At 42.4% G+C, this 26,608-nt stretch overlaps 1 protein-coding gene across 3 annotated transcripts in view; it reads right to left on the reverse strand.

The window, feature by feature from the left end:
- EGFL6 (EGF like domain multiple 6) overlaps positions 1 to 26,200 on the reverse strand; it is a 52,669-nt gene extending 26,469 nt beyond the window's left edge. The window contains exons 1-3 of one of the 3 annotated variants that reach the window (XM_081043161.1): positions 25,825 to 26,200; positions 7,966 to 8,078; positions 2,786 to 2,878 (exon numbers count right to left, since the gene is read on the reverse strand). In XM_081043161.1, coding sequence (XP_080899287.1) covers positions 2,786 to 2,878; positions 7,966 to 8,078; positions 25,825 to 25,898 — 280 coding nt within the window. In that variant the 5' untranslated portion in view covers positions 25,899 to 26,200. The remainder of the gene's footprint in view (positions 1 to 2,785; positions 2,879 to 7,965; positions 8,079 to 25,824) is intronic. The other 2 variants (XM_081043160.1, XM_081043162.1) reach the window with 2 other exon arrangements.
- Positions 26,201 to 26,608: the final 408 nt, after the last annotated feature.

The raw sequence follows: 26,608 nt of genomic DNA on the forward strand, positions 1-26,608 counted from the left end.
GCAACAGTGGATGAAGCTCACGAACACGATATTGAGTGGAAGAAGCTGGATATGTGTACATTGAAAACCAGGCACAACTAATTTGTGATGTGAGATGTCAAGATATGGCTCCTTGTTGGGGTTGGGGGCAATTGACTGGAGGGGAGTGTGAGGGGTTTCCGGGTGGAGTTTCTGTGTCTTGATCTGAATACCAGTTACAAGGGTATTTTTGAAAATTCATTTATTTGTACATTTTTGATACATGCACAGTTCTGTGTGTGTACTGCTTGAGTAAAAAGTTATCAATAAACAACTTAGATCATACTACGTTTAATGCTAATCCCAAACAGCCTATGACAGATGCCAACAGCATAGCCTCCTTTCAGTTGTTAACATTTTAGAAGGCTCCTCAAAACCAAATTTGTAAATTAAAAGAAAAGAAAAAAGAACAGGAAAAAAAAGGCTGTGAGGCTGTGCTCTAAATGCTAATAATCAGTTGGTGAGATTGAGGGTGGCTTTCTTCTCTGTGCTTTTCAGTGTTTTATAAAAAAGAATTATAAACATTAAGAATCAATAATTTTTTCATTCAAATGAAAAATGATACAGAAGGAGATAAAACCTTGAAAGTGACCATGGGTGAAGGGGCTTGTGTTTGCAAATGCTGTCATGGGGGTACCTCCTGTCTTTACCCTTCAAGGAAGATAGAGAACTAGAAAACAACCACATTTCTCCTAAAGCAAAAATTCAGCATGGCAGCAGGCAAAGTGTATCCTTGAAAAAAAGGAAGTGGCCACTTTTGCCTCTGAAAAGGACCTTATATGGGGATTTTCCGATGCTCTAGCTAGACATCTGAAAGCCCCTCTCCATTGCCTATCCCCTGCACCCTACCATCTCCCGCAAGGATCCTAACCACTTCAAAAGAGGGAGTTGAAGAAAGCTGATTGGACACAATGGGAAATCCAGGAATACCCCTCACTTGGGCCTCACTCGTCTCTTGGAAGAAGCATTTTTGGGAAAGACGTCGATGGAGGACTGAGGCCTGTTGCCATTAATGGGTATATGTGGGCTTTGATCAGGCTGCCCTGAGGCAGAGAGGCTGTGGGGGAAACACAGACAGTCTCAAACTTGAGCCAACTGGGCCACTCCCTTAATGTTAATATTTCACCGAGACTTGACGACCAGTGTGAAAATTATCTCCTCTATTCCAATTCTCTCAGAAGGTATCTTGGTAGAGAATCCAAGACATTTGGAAAAATAGGTTTTCTGGTGTGAAACCACTAGTAAGGGTACAGCTGAATTATTACTTATGAGAGAGAGCATGATTTTGGACGCATCTCTCTCTAGCAGCTGGCTGCGGTTCTGGGAAGCACCTTAGGGCGCTGGCCTCTACGTTGGGGGTAGGACATAGGAGATTTGAGAGACGCCTCTCTCAGGCTGCAGAGCTGGCAGCTCCAAGAGACGCTGTTTGTGTATACAGCTAACCTCTGGGCTGGGCATGGCAGAGTGCAGTGGGTGCCTGCCCTTCTCTGTAATTCCATTCTCCCTTTTGGGACCCTGGCAGCCTTTTTCAAGGGCAGCTGAACTTGATTCACAGCTCTTTGCTCAACTGCATTATAGGACTGGGGGCACGTTCTTAATTGTTGCAGGTTCTTTCATGCCAGGGTTTCTCAACCTCAGCATTGTTGACATTTGGGTCAAACCATTCTTCGTTGTGGGGGGCGGCCCAGTGCACTGTAAGTAGCAGCATGCCTGGTTTCTACCCGCTAGATGCTGGTGGTAACCCCTTCAAACATCTTCAGATGTCTACTGGGGTAAGATTCCCAGATTGAGCAAATAAAAATCCAGGATGGCCAGGTTCGCCTGGAATTTCAGATAAATGACCAGTACTTTTTTTTAGTATACATATTATCCCATGCAGTATTTGGAGCATAAATTATTTGTTTATCTGGAAGTTAAACCTAACTGGGGATCTGTATTTTATCTGGCAACTCTTCCTAGGGGACAAAATTGCCCAGATTGAGAACCACTATTCTTAATATTGTAAATAAACTCCTTAATATCTTCAGCTAAATAGTCTTTGACAAAAGCCACAAATTGCCTTTTAAAATGTCAATTACAATAAAAATATGCATATCATTCAAACCAACAATTCCAGTTTTAGATATTTATTCTATAAAAATACCCACTCAAGGTGCAAGCATATACACTGAATGCTATCTGATTCAGCTTGGCAAATCATTGGACACAACTTAGATGATAGTGGTTAAAGTATTTTTTATATAAATAATGAAAGCATTCGTATTATGAACAAGGACACAGGCTTAAACAGTACGAGGTGGCTCTGTGTATGCTGCCACGGAAAGATGCCCATGAGAAATACTGAGGTCTGTACTATCACAGAAGAGGCCTGCAGGGGTGTAGGACAAATTGTTAACTATGGCTAGAGCAGGGACTGGGGGTGGACACTCTCACTTTTTAATTTATATCCTTTTGCATTGTTCTATATTTTTAGTGAAAAATATGTATTACTTCGGTAGCTTAAAAACACAATAAAAGTATTTGTTTAGAGAAAAAGAGACCTTTTATCTGACATCTTGAGAAAAGCATCAGAATGACTTTTCTATTTTTCTGGGAGAAGAGATTGGCTGAAAATTCTAGTTCTCAAACCACTTTCATTTGATGTCTCGAGTTGAAACCTATGAAATCCTGAGCACTCTCCTGTGTCACAAGCCCAGGTGCAGTGATGGAAATGCTTCAGAAAGGTCTAGGGTAGGTTTGTACTAGGACCCTGGTCTGTTGGACTGACCTTGACTGCAGGTTTTCCCGGTGTATCCTGGGAAGCATCTACATTTGTTTGGTCCCACACACTCCCCAAACTTGCACCCAGGTTCACACGTAGCTGTGAAAAGAAAAGGTGTTTTGAACAAAGATAAAAGAACAGTAGCAGTTAGCACAGAGAAACGCACGCGTGTCAAACTCCGCCGCCTTCTGTACAGCAGAGAAACCCATGGGGACATATAAGGGATGGTCTGCTTCCTCTCTGGTCTGTTTTCACCTTTAAGATACTGGAAACTGTTTTCCTTGTAAACTAGATCATACCCTACTATTCCTCCACCCCAACGATGCAAGTTGTTTTAACTTTGCTTAGCACTTCCACACGTCCAGTGCCATTCAAAGAGAACGAAAGCCTCCCAGACCACAATCAGCCAGTTTTGCATGTAAACACAAAAGATTTAATAAAGGAAGTATAATGTGTAAGCTGGAAGAGACTCCTGAAGCAAGTGCTATGATCCCTCTTTTTCTTCTGTCACTTGCCTCTTTTGCTTCCATATTTCCTCTTCTATTTTCCATTTGAATGACCAAAATCTTTTGCATGCTGCGTGTTATCAGTAGAAATGAACAACCCACAGACTGGAGATGGGGAAGCACTACCTCCAGCCCTAAAGATGGGAACAAAAAGCCTGATGATAATGATGATGATGATGATGATGGCATGACAAAGGCAGGATTTGATTTTCTGTTTTATTCTGTATTCAGACACTTGACACAAATTAGGCACTCACTCAATCAATATTTGTTTGCTGAATGAAGTCGTGGGAGAAAACACAAGGACAGGATGTTTAACTGATTGCATTGGGGGCAAGAAAAAAAGTAGATTTCTTTTTTTTCCTTCCAAAGATGCTGGAAAGTTTGAGTCTAGCTCATAGGGAGGAGATAAGGAGAAAAAGCAGCAGATAGGAAAAAAAAAAAAAGGAAAATGGGAAAACCCAAAGCAAAGAAGGGGAGAGAAAAAAAATAACGAATGAGAGAGAGAAGAGGCGTAGGGATTCAAAGGCCCTCAGCAGTTTTTGGATCGACGTAGTAGGAGCTCAGGAAGTAGTCATGGTACAAAAGTAAGACTCAGCATTTGTCCTGGAATGCTGACTTCTCTGCCCATTGATTCCATGGCTCATAGTAGGTCCACCTCTAAACAAGCCTGTTCCTACAGACGCCAGCATCTTCCCCTTCACCCCAGACCCTCGTTTATATTAATCTCACCATTCATGTCCGAGTTACCTGGAATAAGAATCTGTCATCTGTTTTTCCTTGTCCCCAAACCAGACAGTTACAACATCCTATCCCTGTTCCTATCACTAGATGGCTCACTGAAGAAATTTTTATCGAGCTAATGGGAATCATTTTGCCCAGATATTACACCCCACCCTTCCTTTCTCCCCGCTTTCCCCGCCACTGCCTGTGACCAGTGCTTGATGATACAGGAGTCCAATAGCTTAGCCGCTGGTTTCTGGGCAGGACAAACTCTGTGGTGCAATTAACACCCCAAGGCTCCCTGTGGGGTCAGGGAGCTTTGCCCAGCTTCTTTGCCTGTTCCTTCACGCCCTTACAGATTTCTTCTGAACGCACCCCTCAAGAGACTATTTGCACACGAATCCCCTTTACAGGCTCTGATCCTAGGAAATCTGCTGTCAGACATGAGACTAAACTGATATTCCAAAAGCATAGGTCTGATCATGCCATGCCTTGTACAGAAGTCATCAAATAATCTTTACTGCCTCTTGAATAAGCCACAGGAATCATAAGTATAATCTGATCTCCATCATCTTTTGCAGCCTTAGCTTACTCTGTTCCCTACACATAGGTACCACTCTGCTCAAACTAGATTGCCTGCCATTCCCTAGACCTACTCTTTGCTTTCTGCCTCTTCCTTTCTACTGTTACCCCACCTGGGGCACCCCTCCCTCTCCTTCCAGTGGTTAATGTCCTTCAGATCCTTCAAGGACTACCTTGCTTAGTCCCTTCTTCCAGAACCCTTCACAGATTTCTCCAGCCACATGTGAACTTCCACTTAACTCTGAGAGGGCCATGAAACTTTGGCGGGCTTCCCTCGTGAAATTGATCAGTCTCCACCTTCTTACATAATTAGACATATATTTGGCTTCTATCTACTACCTGGTTCTAAGCGCCTTTAGAACACGGACTTAAACATTCTATCTTTGTTTCTTGTGCTGTGTTTAATAGTACTGTGGACTTATTTGAGATAGATACTCAAATTGTTTTGAATAGTAAATAAAGTAACAGGTGTAGAACTTTTAACAGGGCAACATTTTATGGCTCTGAATAAATCATAAGTGAGAAGGTAGGGGGGGAAATTCTTCCCAGGAAAATTCTTCCACTTTTGGAGACAAAAGAGATACAATTTGATTTCCAGTGTCTATTTTGTTGTACATAACTACTTGGAGATGTAGCTTTAAATTTAGATGTTAGAAAAGTAGTCTTTGATGTTTTTAAAGTCCTGAAGACCTCTGACCGTTCCCTGGAAAGCTATTTCCAATGTGGTCCAGACAGTAAGGCCCAGGATCAGTGCCAAATAGAACACAGGAGAAATGGTGAATAATACTCTTGCTGCTATAAGGTCAAACTCCAGAAAGATATTTTCAATTCATAGTAACTTTGGATCTGAAATTTCAATAGCCAATCCATAGGACAAGGGAAATTCAGTTTATGTCTAGTCTAAAATGGCCCAAAATTCAAGTGTGCCTTAGACCAAGTAAAGCTCTCTTGTTCAGTTCTCCCCAGAACTCCTCCATCCTCAGCTTTTCATTAGGGATTGGTTCATAGACAACTCTTTAGCCCATCTGGCTAAATGATGCACGCTTCAAGGTTAATGACATCAAGTTGAGCAGACCCTGCCTGGGGAGCAGAGACCAAGATCTAGAAATCTCTGGCATTGAGGCAGAGCCTTGGAAGAATGAAGGGTGAATAGACGGATGGAGGTGAAGGCCTGGGTGGACTGGGGTCTCACAGGCTGGGTTCTGACTCTGCTTGTTTGGGCAGGCTGACCTGAGTTCTTGTCCCATTACCATGCAGCCCACGCTGTGGCTTAGAAGTCAGAGACCCACCAATCAGGGACTAACCGCCCTGTTATTTGGTGCTTCAAGGAGCCTGTGGCTTTGCTGTCGAGGAGGGCCATGCAAATTGGATAAACTATGACAGAGATTTTAGATATAAAATTCATGGCAATGGTATTAACCTGAACATTTGACTGGGGCAGTGAGGGTGCTGACAAGCTCTTCAGCCTGCCAAACGTGCATAGTGAGCATTTTGCTTGAACCCTCTGCACTTGCTCTTTTAACACCTTGCTTTAAATTCTATCATGCCTACGGTATCGTAGCGTCCACATAAGCATGAAGAATGTGATTGGCCACGTGCACCATGGCCAAACTGCTCTGATCCAGTTACAGAACAGCCCTTCCAAAAAGCCAAGGCTCACTCTCATTTATTCACCAGAAACATGCCAAGTTTTATGGCAGGAGGTGCTGATGTTCGTGTGACTATAAAAGAGATTCCAAATCATGTGTCTGACCTGGCTTTTGCCCCTTTCCACCTGACTGACTTCAATAAAAATGTGTTATGTTGTGTCTAGAAAAAGAATAAAGCAACACTTAATTCCTCCATCACCTGGTATTCTAACAGAAGTCTGTGATGAGTTATTAGCCCTTCCTGAATCGAGGGTAATTTATGAGGTATTTTCTGTGTGTGCCAGGTGAATAGCATGCCCTTTAATGCTCACCCTCTTTACCCTTGAAGTAGGCATTGCTCTCACCATGTTGCAGAGAAAACGGAGACTCAGTGACCTTGCCCAAGGTCACCCACATCATTTTGGTTCTCAAGACAATGCTTTGATCATGACTATCAGTGTGAGGACCTACCCCTTTAATTGACAAAGTCACAGGGGGATGTCTAACTTTCTTTATCTAGATGGGCAAAAATGATCTTCAAATATTTTTTCAAGCATCTTCATACTCCTGTCGACTAGTCACAAGGAAGCTGTGATGGTGGGAGGTTTTGCCTAATGAGCCTGTAGGAGCAATATCAGTGTCTTCCAATGTTTCCTAGATTTAGGATATTATCAAGCCCTGCCCTCATCTATGGTCTATCTAGATATTTTTGAACCAGAGAGAGAGGAGGCAGTTGGGGCAGGGGCAGACCCGCAGAAAGAAGGTAGCACTGTTATTCTTAAAAACAGCCAAATTGTTTGTGCTTTACAGTTTACAATCTAATATGAGGCACACCAACACCTGAAGTGTACGGCGCATGCAGTCGTGCGTGTATCCCATTTAACAGATGAAATTGAGATTCAGGCATATGCGACCCAGGGACACGGGGACAGTAAGACCAGATTTCTGCCCTGAAGGAGTACACCTCAGCAGACGGTCAGCCGGGAAGAATGAATGCAGATTTGATTCGTGTACACTGCGAGTGCTTTTTTTGTATAATAAAGTCATACAAAAAATAAAATGCCACAAAACTCTATGCAAATCCCTGTCCTCCCCAGCCCTCCTGAAATTATCAGAAGACTCTCTCAGAGTTCCTAACACATGGTCTGAGAAACAACATCTAAAACGAATTGTGGTTCCTTACTTTGAAATTTGTACACAGAAATCAGAAAAATATTTAAAATCTTTGCATATATGCATGTATCCTTGAAACCATCTAGAAACTGGCACAATGGGCCTTCAAAATGTGAGTAACAAAATTATAAAGTAAATGGCTTACTTTCATGTTTGTGACTAAAGCCTACTGGCTGGGTGATTCATAATTAAAAAGTGTATTTCATTAGAAATCAGTTGGAAAAAAATTATAATTCGAGAGAGGCATTTATTGACCTATTTTTGCCCAACTCGGTTTCTCCAGATTAAAACAGAAATAATAATAAACAACCCAGTCATGCTCGCTAAGACAGCGACAGAAAAAAGTGGCAAGGCAGGTCTCTTAAAACAAATCATGTGTAGCGTAATGGTGTCAGCCACATTTTGGACAGGAAGACATCTCACAGGAACCCCGAGTTTGGATGTTGGCAGTTATCCATGTCTCTCTGCTGAGGAACCCCCTGGCTTTGGTGAGAGCTACAGTGTCACAGATAAAACGCTGAAGACCCTGGCCTAGCCCTCGAGCACAGGGTGGTCTGAGTTTTTACAAAATTACCTTCACAGACTCCCTTGCTGCTCTTCCTCCAGCCATAGCAGCAGGCCAGTTTGGTTCCATAGCGACAGACCCCAGGCTGGAGAGCTGGTGCCGACAACCCGTGATCGCTTGGACTGTGGATAAAGAGCCACATGTCAGTACTGAGAAAACAGAAAGGGCAACAGTGACCCTTCCCTGCTACTAAATGAGCAGCAGAGATGGCATTACCTGGCTTTTTCAACAAGCCTGCCCTAAGTGCTAAATTAAATTTTAAAAACCTGAATTTCGGGTGGCCAGTCTGGGCTACCATCCCATGCCAGCACTTTCCAATAATTAATGTTGTTCATTTTTTTCTTCTGTGTTTTAAGAAAATTGGGTTGCGGAATCTACAAAACCAGCTCACAGAAAAGTGGCCTAGTTTGCTTACGAACCTCATAGCCAATTTTCCAGTCTGTTCTGTAGAGACACAGTGGCTCCCCAGATCTGTGTCTGTTTCAGTGCAGAGTGGTAATGTGCCTCTGTGTCCCAGACTGGAGCACTGCATTGTTACCCCATTGACCACCTGGGAACCACTGGCCAAACTGGAATCTCCACACACTATAGTCAGGTAAGAGCTGGAAGGGCTCCAGAGATCCTTCAGCAAAGCCCTCCCATGTTACAGATGCAGCAAGTCCAGCCCAATGGAGAAGAGGCCCCCGCAGCAGAACCAGTGGGCGCGATTCCAGCCCAGGCACCTTCTCATTCCTCACTGCTTCCTGGAAACACAATTCGCTAAACTCTTTAACTGTAGAGCAGGGGTCGGCAAACATTTTCCACAAAGGGCCAGATGGTAAATATTTTATGCTTTGTGGGCCATACAGTCTCTGCCTGATTGCAAAAGCAGCCGCAGGCAATAGTAAACAGATGGGCGTGGCTGTGTTCAATAAAACTTTTTTTATAGACACTGAAATTTGAACTTCATATACTTTTCATGTGTCCTATAGTAGTGTATTCTTTTGATTTAGCTTTAACCATTTAATAAGGTAGAAACCATTCTTACGGGTCACATGAAAGCAGAGGGCCACCCAGCCTTGGCCTGTGGGATGCAGTTTGCCGACCCCTGATCAAGTGAGCTCTGCCACCAAGTGCCCCTTAGTGTTCGCTGCATGTTTACATACTTAGTGGCTTCGCATGAGAAAGGGGTGCTGCCAGATTCTGGAAGAAAAGACTTGAGTTGTATATTTTTATGGAGGGCGAGGGTTGTTTCCACACACATATTAAATACACTGTAAAATGTTTCCTGGGTTCTTTAACAGACAAGCAATGCACATTTTACCACGTGCTTTCTGCTGCAGGACTGAATTTTATGCGAGCTAATAACATCTTAGTCAAGGTCGGGAAGTTAAAGAACCTTGCAGTTTTCCCTCCTGATCTGCCTCTCCCACCAACTTGATTATTCGGTTAACAGTTACAAACACATGATCTGTGACATTTCATTAACTGGGAACACAAAATGCAAGGATGATTTTAATTATTACTTTTTCTCGAAGGGCCTTTGTTTTCATCCTCTAATGGAATTAATTTGGGGGACTTAAAAGTTATTCAGTCAACCTCTGAATAGGATTTTTCAACCTCTACAACCTCTCCATGACTGATATTTTGAGCCAGATAACTCTTTGTTGTTGGGGCTGTCCTGTGCATTGTAGGATGTTTAACAGCACCCCTGGGCTCTGCCTACAGAAGCTAGCAGCACCTTCCCCTCCAGTTATGTCGCCAAAAATGTCTTTAGGTATTGTCAAATGTCCCTTGGGGCACAAAACTCCCCAGAGTTAAGTACCACTGCACTAAAGTGAAACACTGATGGAACACTTGCTGTATTCTAAGCTGTCTTAGGCATACAGAATAATGAGAATGACCCAATCTTTGCTGTCTTAAGTTCCCAGTCTATTGTAAATAGATACCCGATAGTATAGAACAGCATGGTAAGCAGCTTCACAATGCTCTCAGAAAGGGTAGTGACTGGGAAGTAACACAGCCATCTGCTGGAATCTAATCTGGATGTTACTAACAGTTCTACAAGGGAAACCATAATCTTGACCCAGTCTGTGTGTAACCAACAACACCCAAACAAAAACCACGGACTCCTGAACATAAAGCATGTTGAGGAAAGGAGTGCTGGTCTAAACACAGTGATGTACTCAAGAATCTTTTGTTTTTAGCATTTTAAACATTGAGATATAATTCATATAATATAAAATGTACCATTTAAAAGTGTACACATCAGTGGGTTTTAAGATATTCACGGTGTTACTCAACTCTCCCCATTATCTAATTCCAGAACATTTCCACCACTCCAAAAGGAAACCCCATACCTAATAGCAGTTAGTCCTGATTCTCCCCTCACTCCATCCCCTGGCAACCACAAATCTATTTTTTGTCTCTGGATTCACCCATTGACATTCACATAAATGTAATCATACACTATGCGGTCATTTTGCATCGGCTTCTTTCACTTAGCACGTTTCCCTGGTTCATCTACACTGTGGCAAATGTCAGTACTCCATTCCTTTCTATGGCTGAGTAATATTCCATTGTGTGGACGGACCACATTTTGTTTATTCATTTACCAGCTGATGGACACTTGTTTGTTTCCACTTTTTGGCTACTGTGAATAGGGATGCTATGAACAATTATGTACAAGTTTCTGTGTGAATACGTGCTTTCATTTTTCTTGGGTATATTCCTTGGGTATATTCCTAGAAGTGGAACTGCTGGGTCATATGATAACTGTATGTTTAACTGTTTGAAGAACTGTCAGACCGTTTTCCAAGAGGGCTATATACTTTATATACCCACCAGAAATGGATAATGGTTCCAATTTCTCTATATTCTTACCAGCACTTGTTAGTGTTCATTTCCTGATTACAGCTATCCTAGTGGGTGAGGAGTACTATCTCATTTTTCTTTTAATGGGATTCTTTTCTTTTCTTTTTTTAATTGGGGAAGGGGAACAGGACTGGGGAACAGTGTGTACTTCCAGGACTTTTTTTCCAAGTCAAGTTGTTGTCCTTTCAATCTTAGCTGTGGAGGGCGCAGCTCAGCTCCAGGTCCAGTTGCCGTTGCTAGTTGCAGGGGGCGCAGCCCACCATCCCTTGCGGGAGTTGAACCAGCAACCTTGTGGTTGAGAGGATGCGCTCCAACCAACTGAGCCATCTGGGAGCTCAACGGCAGCTCAGCTCAAGGTGCCGTGTTCAATCTTATTTGCAGGGGCGGAGCCCACCATCCCTTGCGGAACTCGAGGAGTTGAACCAGCAACCTTGTGATTGAGAGCCCACTGGCCCATGTGGGAATTGAATCGGCAGCCTTCGGAGTTAGGAGAATGGAGCTCTAACCGCCTGAGCCACCGGCCGGCCCAGTACTATCACATTTTGATTTGCATTTCCCTGATGGCTAATAATGATGAGTATCTTTCATGTGCTTACTGGCTATTTGTGTACCTTCTTTGGGGAAAGGTCTATTTAGGTCCTTTGCCCATTTTGTAATTCGGTAATTTGTCTTCATGTCCTTCATATTTGAACCATAGATTGAAACTAGTTGGTAAAAACAGCTATCCCCATGCCTTAGTGAATAAGGTAATGCAAAAAAACTTCCACCTAGGTCCTCAGAGAGTCAGTTCCTTGACCGTACATGCCTGTAATAAACCTCGCTGATATGCCCAATTCTGCTTTCTCTTCCTTTAACAAGATGGAGCTGACGTTTGGGGAGCAGAGTGGTGGGAGGAATTAACTTTGCCTGGGAAAGAGGATGATGGTGTCACAGGGGAGATGACACATGAGTTGCAGTTAAAAAAGAAAACACGACAAACAGGAACACTATATGGGAGAAATTCTGCATAGGGGACTTTAATTTCATACATGAATAACAAATGTGTGATTGATTTAATTAGAGTCCAATCTATCAACAAAACCTTAGATATGACCTGCTGACTTCTTGACTGCAGGTTTGCAAGCAATACACCCCCCAACTCCAATAGGAAGGGCCTTACCTATTTCCTGATGCCAAAAAAAAAAAACCACCCAGCTTAATCCTCAGTAGGGCATTGCTGTGTATTGAGCAGTCTGCTAGGTACAAAGACAAGCATGGCAGACAGAGTCCTTGGTAATGAGCTTCAGATGAGAAGGTGAGGGTAAGAGAGGCACTAAACATAGTCAGCTATACGAGCTTCAAACAAAGACACATAGTCTGTTCAAAGGGATGCAGATTCTCTGAGGGTGCAGACTTTAAATGAGACTGAAGATGAACAGGGTCAACCACTTGGAGTGAGGGCAAGAATATTACAGGCAGAGTGAGTGCAGGCTGAGGTAAGAGACACCAGGCATGTGCTTGAGGAACGAATAGAAGACCAAATGATTGGACAACTGAAGGGAGATGAGCCTCAAAAGGTGGGCAGTGGCTCCATCACAGAGGGTCTTGTGAGGGCAATTGGACCTCATATCCTAATGGCAAAAGAACAGCATTGAAGGGTTTTAGGTGAGAAGGTTATTTGAGAAGATTTTCCTTATTATGGCAGAAGTCTGTAAAATGGACTGGAGGGAGGCAGAATGGAGCATTTGGCTCAGAAGAAAGATTCTGGTAGCTTGGACTGGAGCAGTAGCAGTAGAGGTGGACAGAAATGGATGGAATCAAGGTGGATCCAAACGACTTGATAATGGATTACTCATTCATTCAACAAGTATTTGTTGGGTATCTACAATGTATCAGGCACTGGGTTAGTCTCCAAAGGTTCACTAGCAACCAAGAGGGACAGAAGATCTCTGCCCTCGTGGAGATCATATTCTGGCCAATTGGATGTGGAGAGCAAGAGAGATACATTATCTGATAGAGGGCAGTGTTGTAATTCTGGAATGAGGAATGTGGATGGAAGAACATGTTAGGGAAGAGAGTAAATCATGGGTTCTCTTTGGGACACGCTGATTTTGAGGGCTCATCAGACAGACAACCAAGGAGAGATGTTGAGTAGGAAGTTGGATATTTGGGCCAGAAGTCTAGGAAGCAGGATGAGATTTGGGAGACATCTGCAGGTAGTTGGTTATTGAATCTCTGAGAATGGATGTGTGTAAGAAGAGAAGGAGGCTTAGGGCAGAGCCCTAAGGAAACTAGCATATGAGAAGTGGGCCAAGGAGGACAAAGATCCAGAAAGACACCCAGGCAATGCTCAGGAAGGTAAAAGAAACACCAGGTTAGTCCAGTGTCAGGAAAGTCAAATGCAGAGATTGTTTCAGGAAAGAGCAGGATCAGCTCTGATGTTAAGAGGCTGTAAAATACGGTGGTTAGGATTACAGTCTCCACCCTGAGTTTGAATCCTATCTCTACTATATATTAACCTGTGACTTTCAGCAGGTTACTTCACCTTCCTAAGCCTCAGCTATCTCATTTCTAAAATGGGAATAACAAAAGTATTTACCTTAAGGGATTTTGTGATAATAAATGATTTAATATATGTAGGGCTTGGGACAGTGACTAATGCAGTAAATGCTCCCTAATTGATTATTTTTAATAGTACTAGCAGCAGGATTAATATTATTAGATGTGTTGAATAAGGTATAAAGTTGAAAATAGCTATTGACTCATAATCAGTTAACTACATCTCAGTTTGAAGTAGGTTTCTGCTTTAGTCTGAGTCCTCTGAGAAGCAGAAGCCAAGATGGGATTAAGCATGAAAGGATTTTAGTACGGGAAAGGCCTGTGAGAGAAAATGGGAAGGGAACTGGGGAAGGCTGGGAGAGCCATTGGCCCACCATGGAAGTCTGATCTTGAGTGAAGGAGAGAGGGAAAGAAGATTGGGTGGAAGTACCCAAGACTGCTGTGCAGTCTAAGGAAGGTTTGGCCACGCTGATGGGGAGTCCAGGAGCCAAAGTCGACCTTCAGAGGAGAGCAGTGTTTCCCACAAAAGGGTCTGCCTTACCCTCTTTCCCCGAAAATAAGACCTAGCTGGACAATCAGTTCTAATGCGTCTTTTAGAGCAAAAACTAACGTTAAGACCCGGTCTTACATTATGTTAAATAAGACTGGGTCTTATATTATAGTAAAATAAGACCAAGGTCTTATATTAATTTTTGCTCCAAAAGACACATTAGAGCTGATTGTCTGGCTAGGTCTTATTTTTGGGGAAACACCATAGTATCCCTGACAAGCTCGGCCTAGAAGAAGGCATGGCCTCGCTCAAATGTGAAGATGGATTTTCAAGAGCAGAGTAGGTGGGTCCCTCTGTCAATTACGCCCCCAGCAGCTGGAGGTCTCATGGCTGCTAGTTTCCACGTGACTTTACTTTTTAACGTAAGTAGGGATCAATTTTCACTGTAAGGGGAAATTGTTGTAGAATTTCACGTTAAGGAAAGTGATTTAGATAGCATCCAGGCCTAATCTATCATTTACACATGAAGAAACTAGGGCCAAGAAAGACTGGGTGACTTTTCATTGATATTAGAAGTCAGAGAGAATATACTTCACCAAACTAATGAAGGGGAAAAGAATCTGCCACCCCAAAATATGACTCTTTGGGCTGATTATTTTTAAGTAACAGCAGACACAAGCTCTAAAAACCGAGAAGTTACCCTTTGGTAAAAGGCCTTTACATTTATAAGGAAATCTCCATTTGTAAGGGGGTCTCCCTCACTGTACCAGGAAGAGGAGGTGACTTTAAATCTCTAGAAACTCTCATCAATGGAGAAGGCTAGGACTTAAATCTGCATAATAGCCTGACCTTTGTTTACTGTACTTTGCCTGGTCACCTCCCAGAACTGGTTCCCCACCACCACATCTTCTTTTACCTTAGCTGGAGATGGTATGGAAGGTGGTGGCTTGGGCTGTCTCAGTTTTCCTGGGTTTCTCCCATGTATACAGGAGGGATGCATGTTTTTAAACTTCTGTTTGTTTTTCTCTTGCAATCTGCCTTTTATTGGGATGGGGGAGTCTCAGCCCAAACCCTAGAGGGTAGAGCTGTATTTTTCCTCTTTTACACTATTCATCCATCCATTTATCCATTTGTTCATCCAAAATTTATTCCATAACTACACATATCAGGCACTATACTAAGTAGTAAAACTCTAGAGGTATATGAGAACCGCCTCTGCCAGCAAAGAATTTATAGTCTAAGGATGAAGATAGACAAGTAAACAAATAATTATACTCCAACATGATGAATCCTACCAAAGGGGTGAGTTCTCAGGAGCTGGGAGAAGATACAGGAATTGTTAGGTTGGGGGGTGGGTAGGGAAGTAGGTGAGGGGTTTTCTGGAGGAAATGGGGCCTGATATGAATTCTGGTGACTGATAGAAATGGGAGAAATCCGTGTAGTGGGGAAGGTGTTCTAGGCAGAGAAAATAGCCTGTGCCAAGGATGGAGCCACTAAGAACATGAATTGGTGGCCTATAAATGCGAGCACAGAAAGTGACGTGTTTGGAGCAGGAGAGTGGGAAGGGAAGCAGAGAGAAGAGTGGCATGGAAAAAGAGCAGAGAGATAAGCAGGGGCCAGAAAGAAAAGGCCTGTGTCCATGTGAAACATTTTGTCTATCCTGAAAGCTCCAGAGAGTTATGGAAGGGTTTCAAGCAATTGGAAATATCAAGGATTTTACACAACACGAAACAGCCTCCATAGAATTATGGTGAACTTAATAAGCGCCAACAAGATTACTAAAACTATGAGATATGAAATCACACAAAACAAATTGAAATTTGTTGAAATACGATATTTTTCCAAAAGTCTAATTAGAAACTTTGGTGAAAGTCCCCTGCACAGGTGGGCAAACCCATTTCATATGTATTGGTCAAAGTCAATTACTTTTGATTATGCAGAATACTGCCTGGGGTTAACTAACAGGAGAAAGTTACCAGAAGATGAAATTCATATACTGTTTGCACATTACCACAATTCTCCAGAGACATCCTCTTTCTTGAGTTTTATTGCTTTCACATGCTTGCCTGTAGGTGAAAAGGTGAAATTGAGAAATCTGAGGTGTATTAATTTCTCCCAAGTCATCATTTTTTGACATGCTACAAAGTATCACTTGTAAAACTCTCCAAAATGTTAATGACTAACACTTGGGCCATCAAAAACTTGTTAATAAAGTAAGATTTCTCATTCACTGTAAGGAATTCCTTCCCCAGTCACAAATGCATCTTCAAGTTAGAAGATACCAGAAATTTGTCGTTAAATCTAGCCTTACTCTCATTTGTTTGAAAAATGAAAACAATAGTTAGGAACCAAATCATGATTAGGAATTATAAAATAGATTCCGATGTTCGGGCAACTACATAATCAGAAAACACCAGTTCCACCTTCAGCGGCTCTGTGGATGCAGCAACATGTTCTGTACATATTTTCTAAAGAAGACCAAGCAGCTTGAAACAACACTGAAAGAGAAACCGTCAGAGAACCATGCGAGTCCATAAATGAGCAACATGCCTTTTAATTAATGGGTGTGTCATCATGTGTTCACCCAGTTTTGAGAGACAGCTTCAAAGGGACAGCCACAAATGGGATTTTACTGGTTTGATCATCAAATTCCACATCTGGTCATGAAAATGGAAAATTAGTTTAAAGGGGGGAAGTCACTAGTGAATAGAATTGCTAATAATTACTTGCTGATTTATAGATGCCAGAGGATATTGATTTATTACACCAAAAACCCAGTTCTGCATTCTATGTTTGCCAGTTCTTTTAATGCACATGTGCAGCTATTTAAAATTATGAATAAAAATAAAATTAATTATTAAATGTTTCTGTTTACGTTGAAACAATATTATTGAGGGGAAGAAAGAAATCCAGCACTGGCAAGCATGACTTTGACAATAACAGTAAGGCACACTATCTTCTAAAATCCTTTAAAAACTGCTAAAAAATGCTTTAACTCTTAGTTTCTAAATAGTTCTTGCATGACATTCCATGTTAATGTTAGCAAATGATTTGGATTACTTTCCCAGCAATCTCTTCTACCTTTGCTCTAATCCCACGCCCACTCACAAACTTTCCCATCACTAATTCAATTATTCTTTTACTTTAATATCTGATTGTGAGTATTCTGGATAAGGGACATAAATTATTAGGTTAAACTATATGAAACCGTCTTTTTTTTTTAAAGTTACAAATGGCCAAATAGCTGTGATTTCATATGTTGCAATTTAATGATCGTGGAAGAGAAGGTTAAGCAGTCATCAAATCCGTTTCTGTGTCTCCCAGGCACAAAGCTACACTATACTTTCCAGCCAGCTTCTCAGGTAGGTGGAGCCACATGACTGGTTATGGCCAATGGAAGGTAGGTGACCACCTCCACGTCTGCTCACAAAGCCTCATGGGATCCGTGACGTGCTCCTTTTCCATCAACCCATTGAATAAAGAGCACTCTGCAGACCTGGAGGAAGATGGCACCTCTCAAGAGGGATAGGGCCTGGTCCCAGGTGAAGGCATGCCTCTCAAACATGCCTTGGACTTTGACGCAGGTAAAGAAATAAACTTTTACTGTGTTCAGCCACTGAGATTTTGAGATGCTTTGATACAGAAGTTAGCCTACTCTGATCAACACAATAGTATTTCAAAGAACTCTTTCTTTTCCTAAAGTCTAGTACACATGATTCTTCCCTTATAGGTGAATCCATTCACACACACCCCCACAAAAAAACAAAACCTCACAGAGTTGTCAATATGAAGTGCACTTAGTTCCACACTTAGTGAAGCATGTGTTTTGAATGTATAAAATAGGACCACTGCCTTCTGGCATATCAAGAATGCATGGTTAAGGCATTGTATCAATCATCAGGATTTAATAGATGTCTGAGTATGAGACTTTATACATTTGGCTGGACTGACCCAACCCCATAGAACCTGATAAATCTGGGGTCATCAATAAAAAGGAGTTCATGAACCTAGAAAGAGAATTCTTGATCTTGGACTGAAACGATCTGCCACCTTGGGAGGTCTGGCTGGGCTGACCAGCTGCTCACTCTCACTCTTGCTCTCTCTCTCTCTCTCTCTCTCTCTCTCTCTCTCTCTCTCTCGCTCACACATCTCTCTTCCTAAACAATGTTTGGCATATCGAAGGCCCAGAGAACCTGGTCCTGAGGAGGGAAGTATTAACGTAGGCAAGCAAGTCTCTGTGGAAAGGAGGCCCTGAGCTGCAGGAGTCTGAACTAAATGCTAAATTTCCCAGAGTTCCTTTAATGCATCATACAATTTGCTGTCTACATTGATCAAATTAATCAGAAAATCACCGTCTGCACAGCTGAAGTTAATTTAAAAACATTCCAGTGATTGTGGAAGTAGTATAGTATTTCTTCATGGGATTCCTTATTTTCTGCAAAAATATACTGTGCCGGAATTCTTAGTATGCTTGTTTATGGTCAGGTTCCAGGAAACTTCATGATATTCTCCAAGACAAATTGAGAAGTTAAAACTTCTTTAACTGATGTTTAAATCTGTTTAAATATTGCCAAACAAATGAAATAATTTTTTTTCTAAATAGGGATAACAAGGTCCAACCATGAGGGGTTTTTTGTTTTTGATTTTTGTTTTGTTTTGTTTTCATCAGAGCTCCCAGTATGGCAAGTCCATTGTACGTAACCAGTTAAGATTAATTCAGGGTTCCCATCTATCTTCAAGATACAGAGTCTAAGTCGAACAGGCAGGCTCAGGGATGCCCCAAATCATCTCACCTTCCTGGATATGTGGACTATCAAGCTCCTCGGTTCTAGTGTGTGGTGATGCCTCTTCCAATTTCCCACACCAGGAGTGGAAGGGCAAAACTTAGCAGAACTGAGAACTTCACTGCTTCCTCTATTTCTCTCACTTACCTTCCAAGCTTAGGAGTTAGGTGGAAATTGGGGATGGAGGAGTATGTTAGTTTGGGTTCCCTCCGAAGCAGACCCTGAGACAAGGATTTGAGTGCAAGTGGTTTGTTTATGAGGTGAAGGGAACATCAATAGGAGAGTAGGGAAGTGAAATAAGGAAGGGAAAGTAGTCGAAAAAGCCAGTGTTATCAAGAGAGCTACATTTATTTTCTATCACATTCATTCATTCATAGTGAACATGGTGGAGAATGATATAAAATGGAGTTAGAGAAATAGGCAAGGCTAGATCAAGCAGGCCCTTTCACACCATTCTAAATAGAATGGATTTTATTCTTAACCCCATGGAAAGTCACTGAAGGGTTTTAAGGAGAGGGCTGACATGATCTGATTTAAATGTTAAGAGGAACGCTGGGATGTGGACTGGAGGGGGCAAAATAAGCTATTGAGAGTGTTCAAGTGAGACATGGTAGTGATGTTGATCCAGAATGCAGTTTTAGACGTCCTAAACTCAGTGACACATCCCAATGGATGGGTCAAGAATAGAGAGCCTGGGCTTCATATTTTGAATTCATCTACAGATAGATGCATTGAAAGCACTAGGACTGCAAAGATCACCTGGAGAGGGTATAGATAAGGAATAAAATAGAGTCAGAAACTGATCTCTATGGACATGGGGACTGGTAAAAGAAGTTGAGAAGGAAGGAGGTAACCAGTGTGGCAGAAGGAAAACAAGTGTGTGTGCTGTGTTGCTTTTAAAATACATCCAAAATTTCTTTGATATGCTGCCTTTCAAAAAGTTAAAAATAGAACTATTTTATGACCCAGCAATTCCACTTCTGGGTATTTATTTGAAGAATCCAAAACACTCATTTGAAAAAAATACGTGCATCCCTATGTTCACTGCAGCATTATTTATAATAGCCAAGATATGAAGCAACTTAAGTGCCCATCAATAGACTAGGTAAAGAAGAGGTGGTACACATATACAATGGAATATTACTCAGCCATAAAGAAGAATGAAATCTTACCATTTATAACAACATGGATGGACCTAGAGGGTATTATGCTAAGTGAAATTAGTCAGACAAGGAAAGACAAATACCATATGATCTCACTTATATGTGGAATCTAAAAAACAAAATAAACAAACAAATGAAACAGAAACAGACCCACAGATACAGAGAACAAACTGATGGTTGCCAGATGGGAGGGTGGTTGGGGGTGCTGTGTGAAAAAGGTGAAGGGCTTAAGAAATACAAATTGGTAGTTACAAAATAGTCATGGGGATGCAAAGTACAGCATTGGGAGTAGAGTCAATAATATTGTAATAACCATGTATGGTGCCAGGTGGGCACTAGACTTATGGGGGAATCACCTGGTAACTTATATAAATGTCTAACTACTATGCGGTACACCTGAAACTAATATAATATTGAATGTCAACTGTAATTGAAAAATAAAATTAGAAAAAAAATAAAGCTTAACTCCCCTCCCCTTATGTGGGGCTGTATTTAGTGACTAGTTTCTGACAAAGAGAATATGGTAGGAATGAAGGAGGACAACTTGTTAGATTAGCACATAGAAGGCATTGCAACTTCCTCCTTGTCGTCTCTCTCTCTTGGAATTCTTGCTATGTGGGAAGTCACCTGACAAGTCACAAGGACACTCAAGCAGCCCAATGGAGAGGTCCACAAGACAAGGAGCTGAGGCTTCCTGCCCACAGCCATGTGAGTGCACCATCTTGAAAGCAGACTCTCCAGCCCCAGTCAAGCCTTCAGATGACTGCAGCGCAGGCCAACAACTGGCTGCAACCTTGTGAAAAACCCCAAGCCGCATCCACTTCAAACTGCTCCTGAATTCCTGGCTCACAGAAACTGTGTGAGATAATAAATATTGTTTTAAGCCACTAAGTTTTGGGGTATTTTATTGAATAGCAATAGATAACTAATACACGCGGTGTCTAGAAACAAAGAAAAGAGAATACTTGAAGAGCAAGGTGACGATATTTCTATAGATATTTGCTGGTTTGGTATTTTAATTTTCCATTTATTTTCCTCAAATCTGAGATGCCACGAATTATAAGCACACTGTTATTAGGTGTATTACGAAAGAAAAGATGCTGCCAATTAATCTAAACTATGGCTCATTACCTAAATGACAATTCTGTGCAATTGTGTGATAATTCTGAGCATGAACTGGTCATGACCAGGTTATCTTTAAAGAACACAGAACCTGCAATACCCTGCTTTGCTCTCTATTGCTCTCAGAACAAAGTCCAAACTCTTCGGCTTGGCATATTGGGCTCCTTGCAGCCTGGTTCCAGCCTGCCTTTTTTGCCTCTTGGCAGCCACTGGGATCATGACCACAGATGCTGGCCAGTCCACTCTGTAGCTTGGGCCAAAGCCTTCCTTTTGCATTCCTTTTGCAAGTATGTATCTACCCTGCCAGCCATTCATTTATTCCTATGCAATATCTACTACAAATTAAGCACTGGAATACACCTTCTTCTCCGTTTTATATTAGGTGGACTCACTCACATTCTGAGGCTCATGTCCTGCTGTCTCTTAGAATTCCCCAGCAGGATCAAATCACAGTGGCAACTTATTTTGATAAAACTTCTTTCCCTTTTCTGTCCCTACTAGAACAGGGGTCACCTCCCAAATAAACCATGCTCACTCGAATCCTCCTCACAGAGTCTGCTTCTGAGAGAATGTAAACTTAGAGAGGAAGGAAGGAGGGTAGAGATTCCCCAATTATTCTACACATGTCCCTTGATTGTACTGGGCAAGAGTCAAGCTAAACAGGGTCACTGGTGATAATGTGTGAGAAAGCACTTTGTAAAAATGTCAGCTTTTATGTGTTAAATTTTGGGGGGAAATATATTTGGAATACAGGCATACCTCGGAGATACTGTGGGTTCAGTTCTAGACCAGTGCAATAAAGCGAGTCACACAAAGTTTTTTGGTTTCTCAGTGCATACAAAAGTTATGTTTACCCTATGCTGTAGTCTACTAAGTGTGCAATAGCATTATGTCTAAAAAACAATGCCTTAATTAAAAAACACTTTATTGCTAAAAAATGTTAACCATTACCTGAGCCTTCAGCCAGTCCTAATCTTTTTGCTGGTAGAAGGTCTTGTTTCAATGTCAATGAAAACACAATATCTGTAAAGCTCAATAAAGTGACGCAAAAAAAAAATGAGGTATGCCTGTATGTGGAATGTCACTGCTCTTAGAGAAGAAGACCAAATCAAATGCAGTTCTTGGGAAATCATCTAATTTCTTCAAGTTTCTCCATCGCATTGTCTGTTAAACAGACACACTACCCATTTCTTAGGGTTGATGAGATAACTGATTGAAATCACACTGCTAAGTGTTGACACATAGTAGTGTCTTAACAATATTTGTTGAATGCCAATCTGGTTTATGAAAGCTAGACAATATACTTAATCTCATTTAATGTTTACATAACCTTGGTTTATGCACATAAATTACATATAAATAGGACTTGAATACCTTCTAAGCCAATGAAACTATTGAAATAAGGTTGCTCAGAAAGGACTTCTATGATATAATTGGACATTTCATGGTCACTATTTCCTAGAAACACTCAACTCTTTAGTTTTGGGTATATTCCCACAAATTCTCGTTTTAAGAATAAAGAAATGAATGGCATGGCAGCCATTCACAAATCACTAAAATTACGTTTAAAAATAAAATAAAGTCTAGTCCATAAATCTAAATACAACAGACTCACAGTCAGGCTTCCTGTGAAAAGCTGAATAAGCCCCCCCCCCCCACCTCCAAGATGTCCACATCCTTATCCCTGGAACCTGTGAATGTTACCTTATATGGCAAAAGGAACTTGGCAGATGTGGTCAAATTAAGGATTTTGAGATGGGGAGATCATCCTGGATTATCTGGGAGAGCCTCGTATAATCTACAGGATTCTTCTTAGAGGGAGGAAGACGACTGAGAGTCAGAGAAAAGGCAAGGTGACAAAGGAAGAGATTGGAGTGATGTGGTCACAAGCCAAGGACTATTGGGAAGCTCTAAAGGCTATATGAGAAAAGGAAGCCATTTTCCCCTGGAACCTTGAGAGGGAACCAGCCCTGCCAGCACCTCAATGTTAGCCCGATAAGTCTCACTTTGGACTTCTGATCTCCAGAACTGGAAGAGAATAAGTTTGTGTTATTTTAAGCGACTAAGTTTGTTGTTAATGGTTACAGTGGCATTTCCTTAATATGGCTCTGAGAAAATTCAATTCTCTATGTAGGGTGTAGTTTGCAGAAAGCAGGACTCTCCCAAGCGTGCCTCTGCACAAACCCAATCATTCCTTCATCTCTCACATTGTTTGTACTCAAATTCAATAGAGAAAAAACATGTAGCAGAAATATGTTATAAGTAGGGAGTTGCTCCAAACTTGAATCTCAAACATAGGGAAGTTAATATATTTATCTTATGTGCCCAAGGCAAAAAGATGGCAACTTTAGGACCTGGAACACTGGAGACAAACTTCAGATCAATAAATGTTCCAGACTGATGCTGTTCAATAGAAAAATAATAGCCACATGTGGCATTTAAAATTTCCTAGTAGCTACATTTTTCAATATGAAACGGATGAAATCAATTTCAGTAACATATTTTATCTAATATCCACAACATTATCATTTCAACATGTACTTACATAAAATGATTAGTGAGATCTTTTATGTTCTTTTTTCATACAAAGTCTTCAAAATCTGATGTGTATTTTACACCTACAGCACATCTCAACTTGGACGGCCACCTTTCAGGTACTCAAATATTGTGACAAGGGGCTAGTGGCTACTGTATTTACTGTATTAGACAAAGTATTAATAGGTCTAGAGTATCTAAATTGTCCCAATGCCCAAAAGCATAAAAAAGTCTAGGGTTAAAGCCAAATTCTGAGGCTTAAGATCACAGAAATGCACACTGCTAATGGTTTATTCATCTGATGAGTATTAATTGTCTACTATGTGCTAAGACCATTTAAGAGGCATATAATTTTCTACATCGCTAAAATTATGGTGCAGTGTTTCAATTAAAAAAACAAGCGGTGCTTATATTAAAAATCTCTCTCTATAACAGTGACAATTTTTGTGATCAGCTGTGAAACCTCAGGAAATAACCAGTAGACATACTTTTCCGCAGTGAATGCCTTGCCTTTTCTGTTAATGTGTTGCCTGTAACTCAGAGTTTGGAGTTGATTAAATACGGCTCTGGGCAGTTCCTGAAGAGCTGACCACTTGACATTTTCAAGCATGCTGCAGATAATAAACACACCCGCTTGTGAACCTGATTCTGTGTAAAGAAACCAGGTTTCATATCTTGAAAGCTGCAGAATCCTGACACAAATTCTCCATTTTAATATTATTTGGTTTATTTGGGGGCTTTTTGGCTTTTCATTTAATTTGGTGGCACTTCGAAAGTGACGCTTCTGGAGGTCGGTTTGCCGGCTGCTAATGAACTAGCAATCTCATTTCCAAAGAGCACTCTGTCTTCCTTAAGGGGCTTTCTAGCAACACAGGAAGCTCCAACGTCCCAGGACAATGTGATTATGAGCGAATGACATCTGCTCACATTTTGATCAAGAAAAGGAAATTGAAACTTGTGACCATACATTCTGAGAACCTGGTTTGAGGTTTGTTCTCTTTGAATTTCAAAATCCCTTAATACTGTGGTAGACTCTGGCAAAAGGTCTGTTTTCTGTAAGTCAAAGACAGAAGAAGCCTGTACCTTTAAGAAGCCTGTACCACACCAAGGCTCTCAGCCTTTTCTCCCCAGGAATTGTCCAGCTAAAAAATCTCAATAGCACAGTGATTCTCACTCAGCTGCAGGTGACTCTCCTCCCACCCCCCACCTCCCACCCCAGGGGACCTTGGGCAATGTGTGGGTGTCTGGGGACATTTTTTGGTTGTCACAACTTGGGGAGGTTGCTACTGGCATCTAGTGGGTAGAAGCCACAGTTGCTGCTGTTAAAAATCCTACAATGCACAGAACAGCTCTCCCCCAAAGTTCAATAGTGCCACAGTGCCATAGTGGAGAAGCCTGCTCTGGGGCACACCTCAGAAAGCAAAATATCACAGACAGAGAACCAGGAAAACTTTTCCAGTGAGTGGTTCCCCAAAGGCTGCCCTAATGACTGGTGAAGAGCAGGGACTCTGGGCCAGACTGCCTGGGTTTGAATGCCGGGGCCCTCACCTACTGGCTGTGCCTCCTTGGGCAAGTTACTCTACCTCTCTGTGCTTCATTTTTCTCCTCTACAACAGGCGGGTGAGAATAATACTACCTTCCACACAGAGCAGTTATGGGCTTAAAATGGGTCAATAGTCCTAAAGTGGTTTAGAACAATGCCAGGCCTAACTACAGCAAGCACTATATAAGTGTGAATTTACTAAGTGGCTTTGCAGATCTCTTTAAAAACTAAGTTTCAGGGCTTAGAAAAACTTACCGGCAGTAAAGAAATGGCTTCAGATTCTGAATTGTCATAGCAAGACGCATGAGTCGATTTCATCTGACAACCATGTCCTTTCTTTCCAGTTCATTAACCCTAATCAGAAAGCCATCGAGTAGAGGGACCCCTCTTCAAGGCTGGCTCAGCCCACCAACAGTAAACAGTTCGTGTCATGTCATCCCCAGTTCCTTTCCCGTCCTTCCCCAGAAAAACTAGTGACTGACAATCAGTTGACGCCCTTCAGACAGGGTGGAAAACGGCACAGACACAGATGCGGCTCACCTACCCACAGGCAGACCCTCACACACCTAGCCCCACGGTTGATGTCTGCAGACTACCAAGCCAGAACGCACCTACCGAGCTGCGCGCAGTCTCCCTTCTCCCGGAACCCACGGTGGGGTACCGCGGATGCAAAGGGAACTGGTTGCTGCAAAGCCTGTGGGTGCTGCAGACCTGGTGCCCTTGTTAAATTCTGTCTCAGCGCGCACACATCCGCGGAGGTGTCCTGAGGGACGGGGGACAAAGAAAAGGGGCCCCATGGGGGAGCGCAGGCGCGGGGGCGATCGCCAGCCAGACACTCACCTGGACGCGTTACCTAATCCACCTGCCACCCAGGGGAGCAGCAGTGGGAGCGTAAGTGCCCAGAACGGCGGCATCTTGGAGCGGGACTTTGCCGTGGCCTTCTGCTCCTCCTCCTGCCCCCCGGGAGGGCGCGGGACCTGGACGCAGCGGGGCCGCTGCCTCCACTCTCCTTGGCTGCTCCCGGCCTCTGCTCTTCCAGGCGCGATCCCCGCGGGTGGGGAGGGGAGGCCGGCCCTGCAGCTGGGGCACTTGCGGCCTCAGGAGAGGTGGGGGCGCCCTGGCAAGGCGCTCCGCGGCTCCTCTGTGGGTGAAGCGGACCGGGTGCGCGAGGGAGGGCGGGCCGGCCGTGCACATCTGGCTGGGACCCGCCTCCAGCACCACCCGCGCATCCTCCGCTCTCGGGTCACCGAGAAACTTCCCCCAGACTCAGTTCACTTCATTCTCGTCAGTCCCTGCGTATCGCCGTCTTTTGTAGACATGGGACAGGTTTCGGTAAAACCTGCACTCCAGGATTTAAGAATTTCGTTGAGAAATCAAAGCAGGAACCAAGGATGCTGGTTCAGAACAGCACTTCTGTCCTGCTTCCGTTCAGGTTTTCTCCTAAACACCGTGCTGGCATCATCTTCCCGAACACCCACACCCCTTTTCTCATCTTACTCCTTGGTGGCTTCAGATGTCAAATGAGTCTCATGAATAAGGTAATAAGATCTCGTCAAGGCCTTACCAAAACTTTTTGAACTCTTCATACCATAACCGGGTTTAGTTACTAGAAATATAAAATTGA

The sequence above is a fragment of the Rhinolophus hipposideros genome (assembly GCF_964194185.1).
Source record: "Rhinolophus hipposideros genome assembly, chromosome: X".
Taxonomy (NCBI): Eukaryota; Metazoa; Chordata; class Mammalia; order Chiroptera; family Rhinolophidae; genus Rhinolophus; species Rhinolophus hipposideros.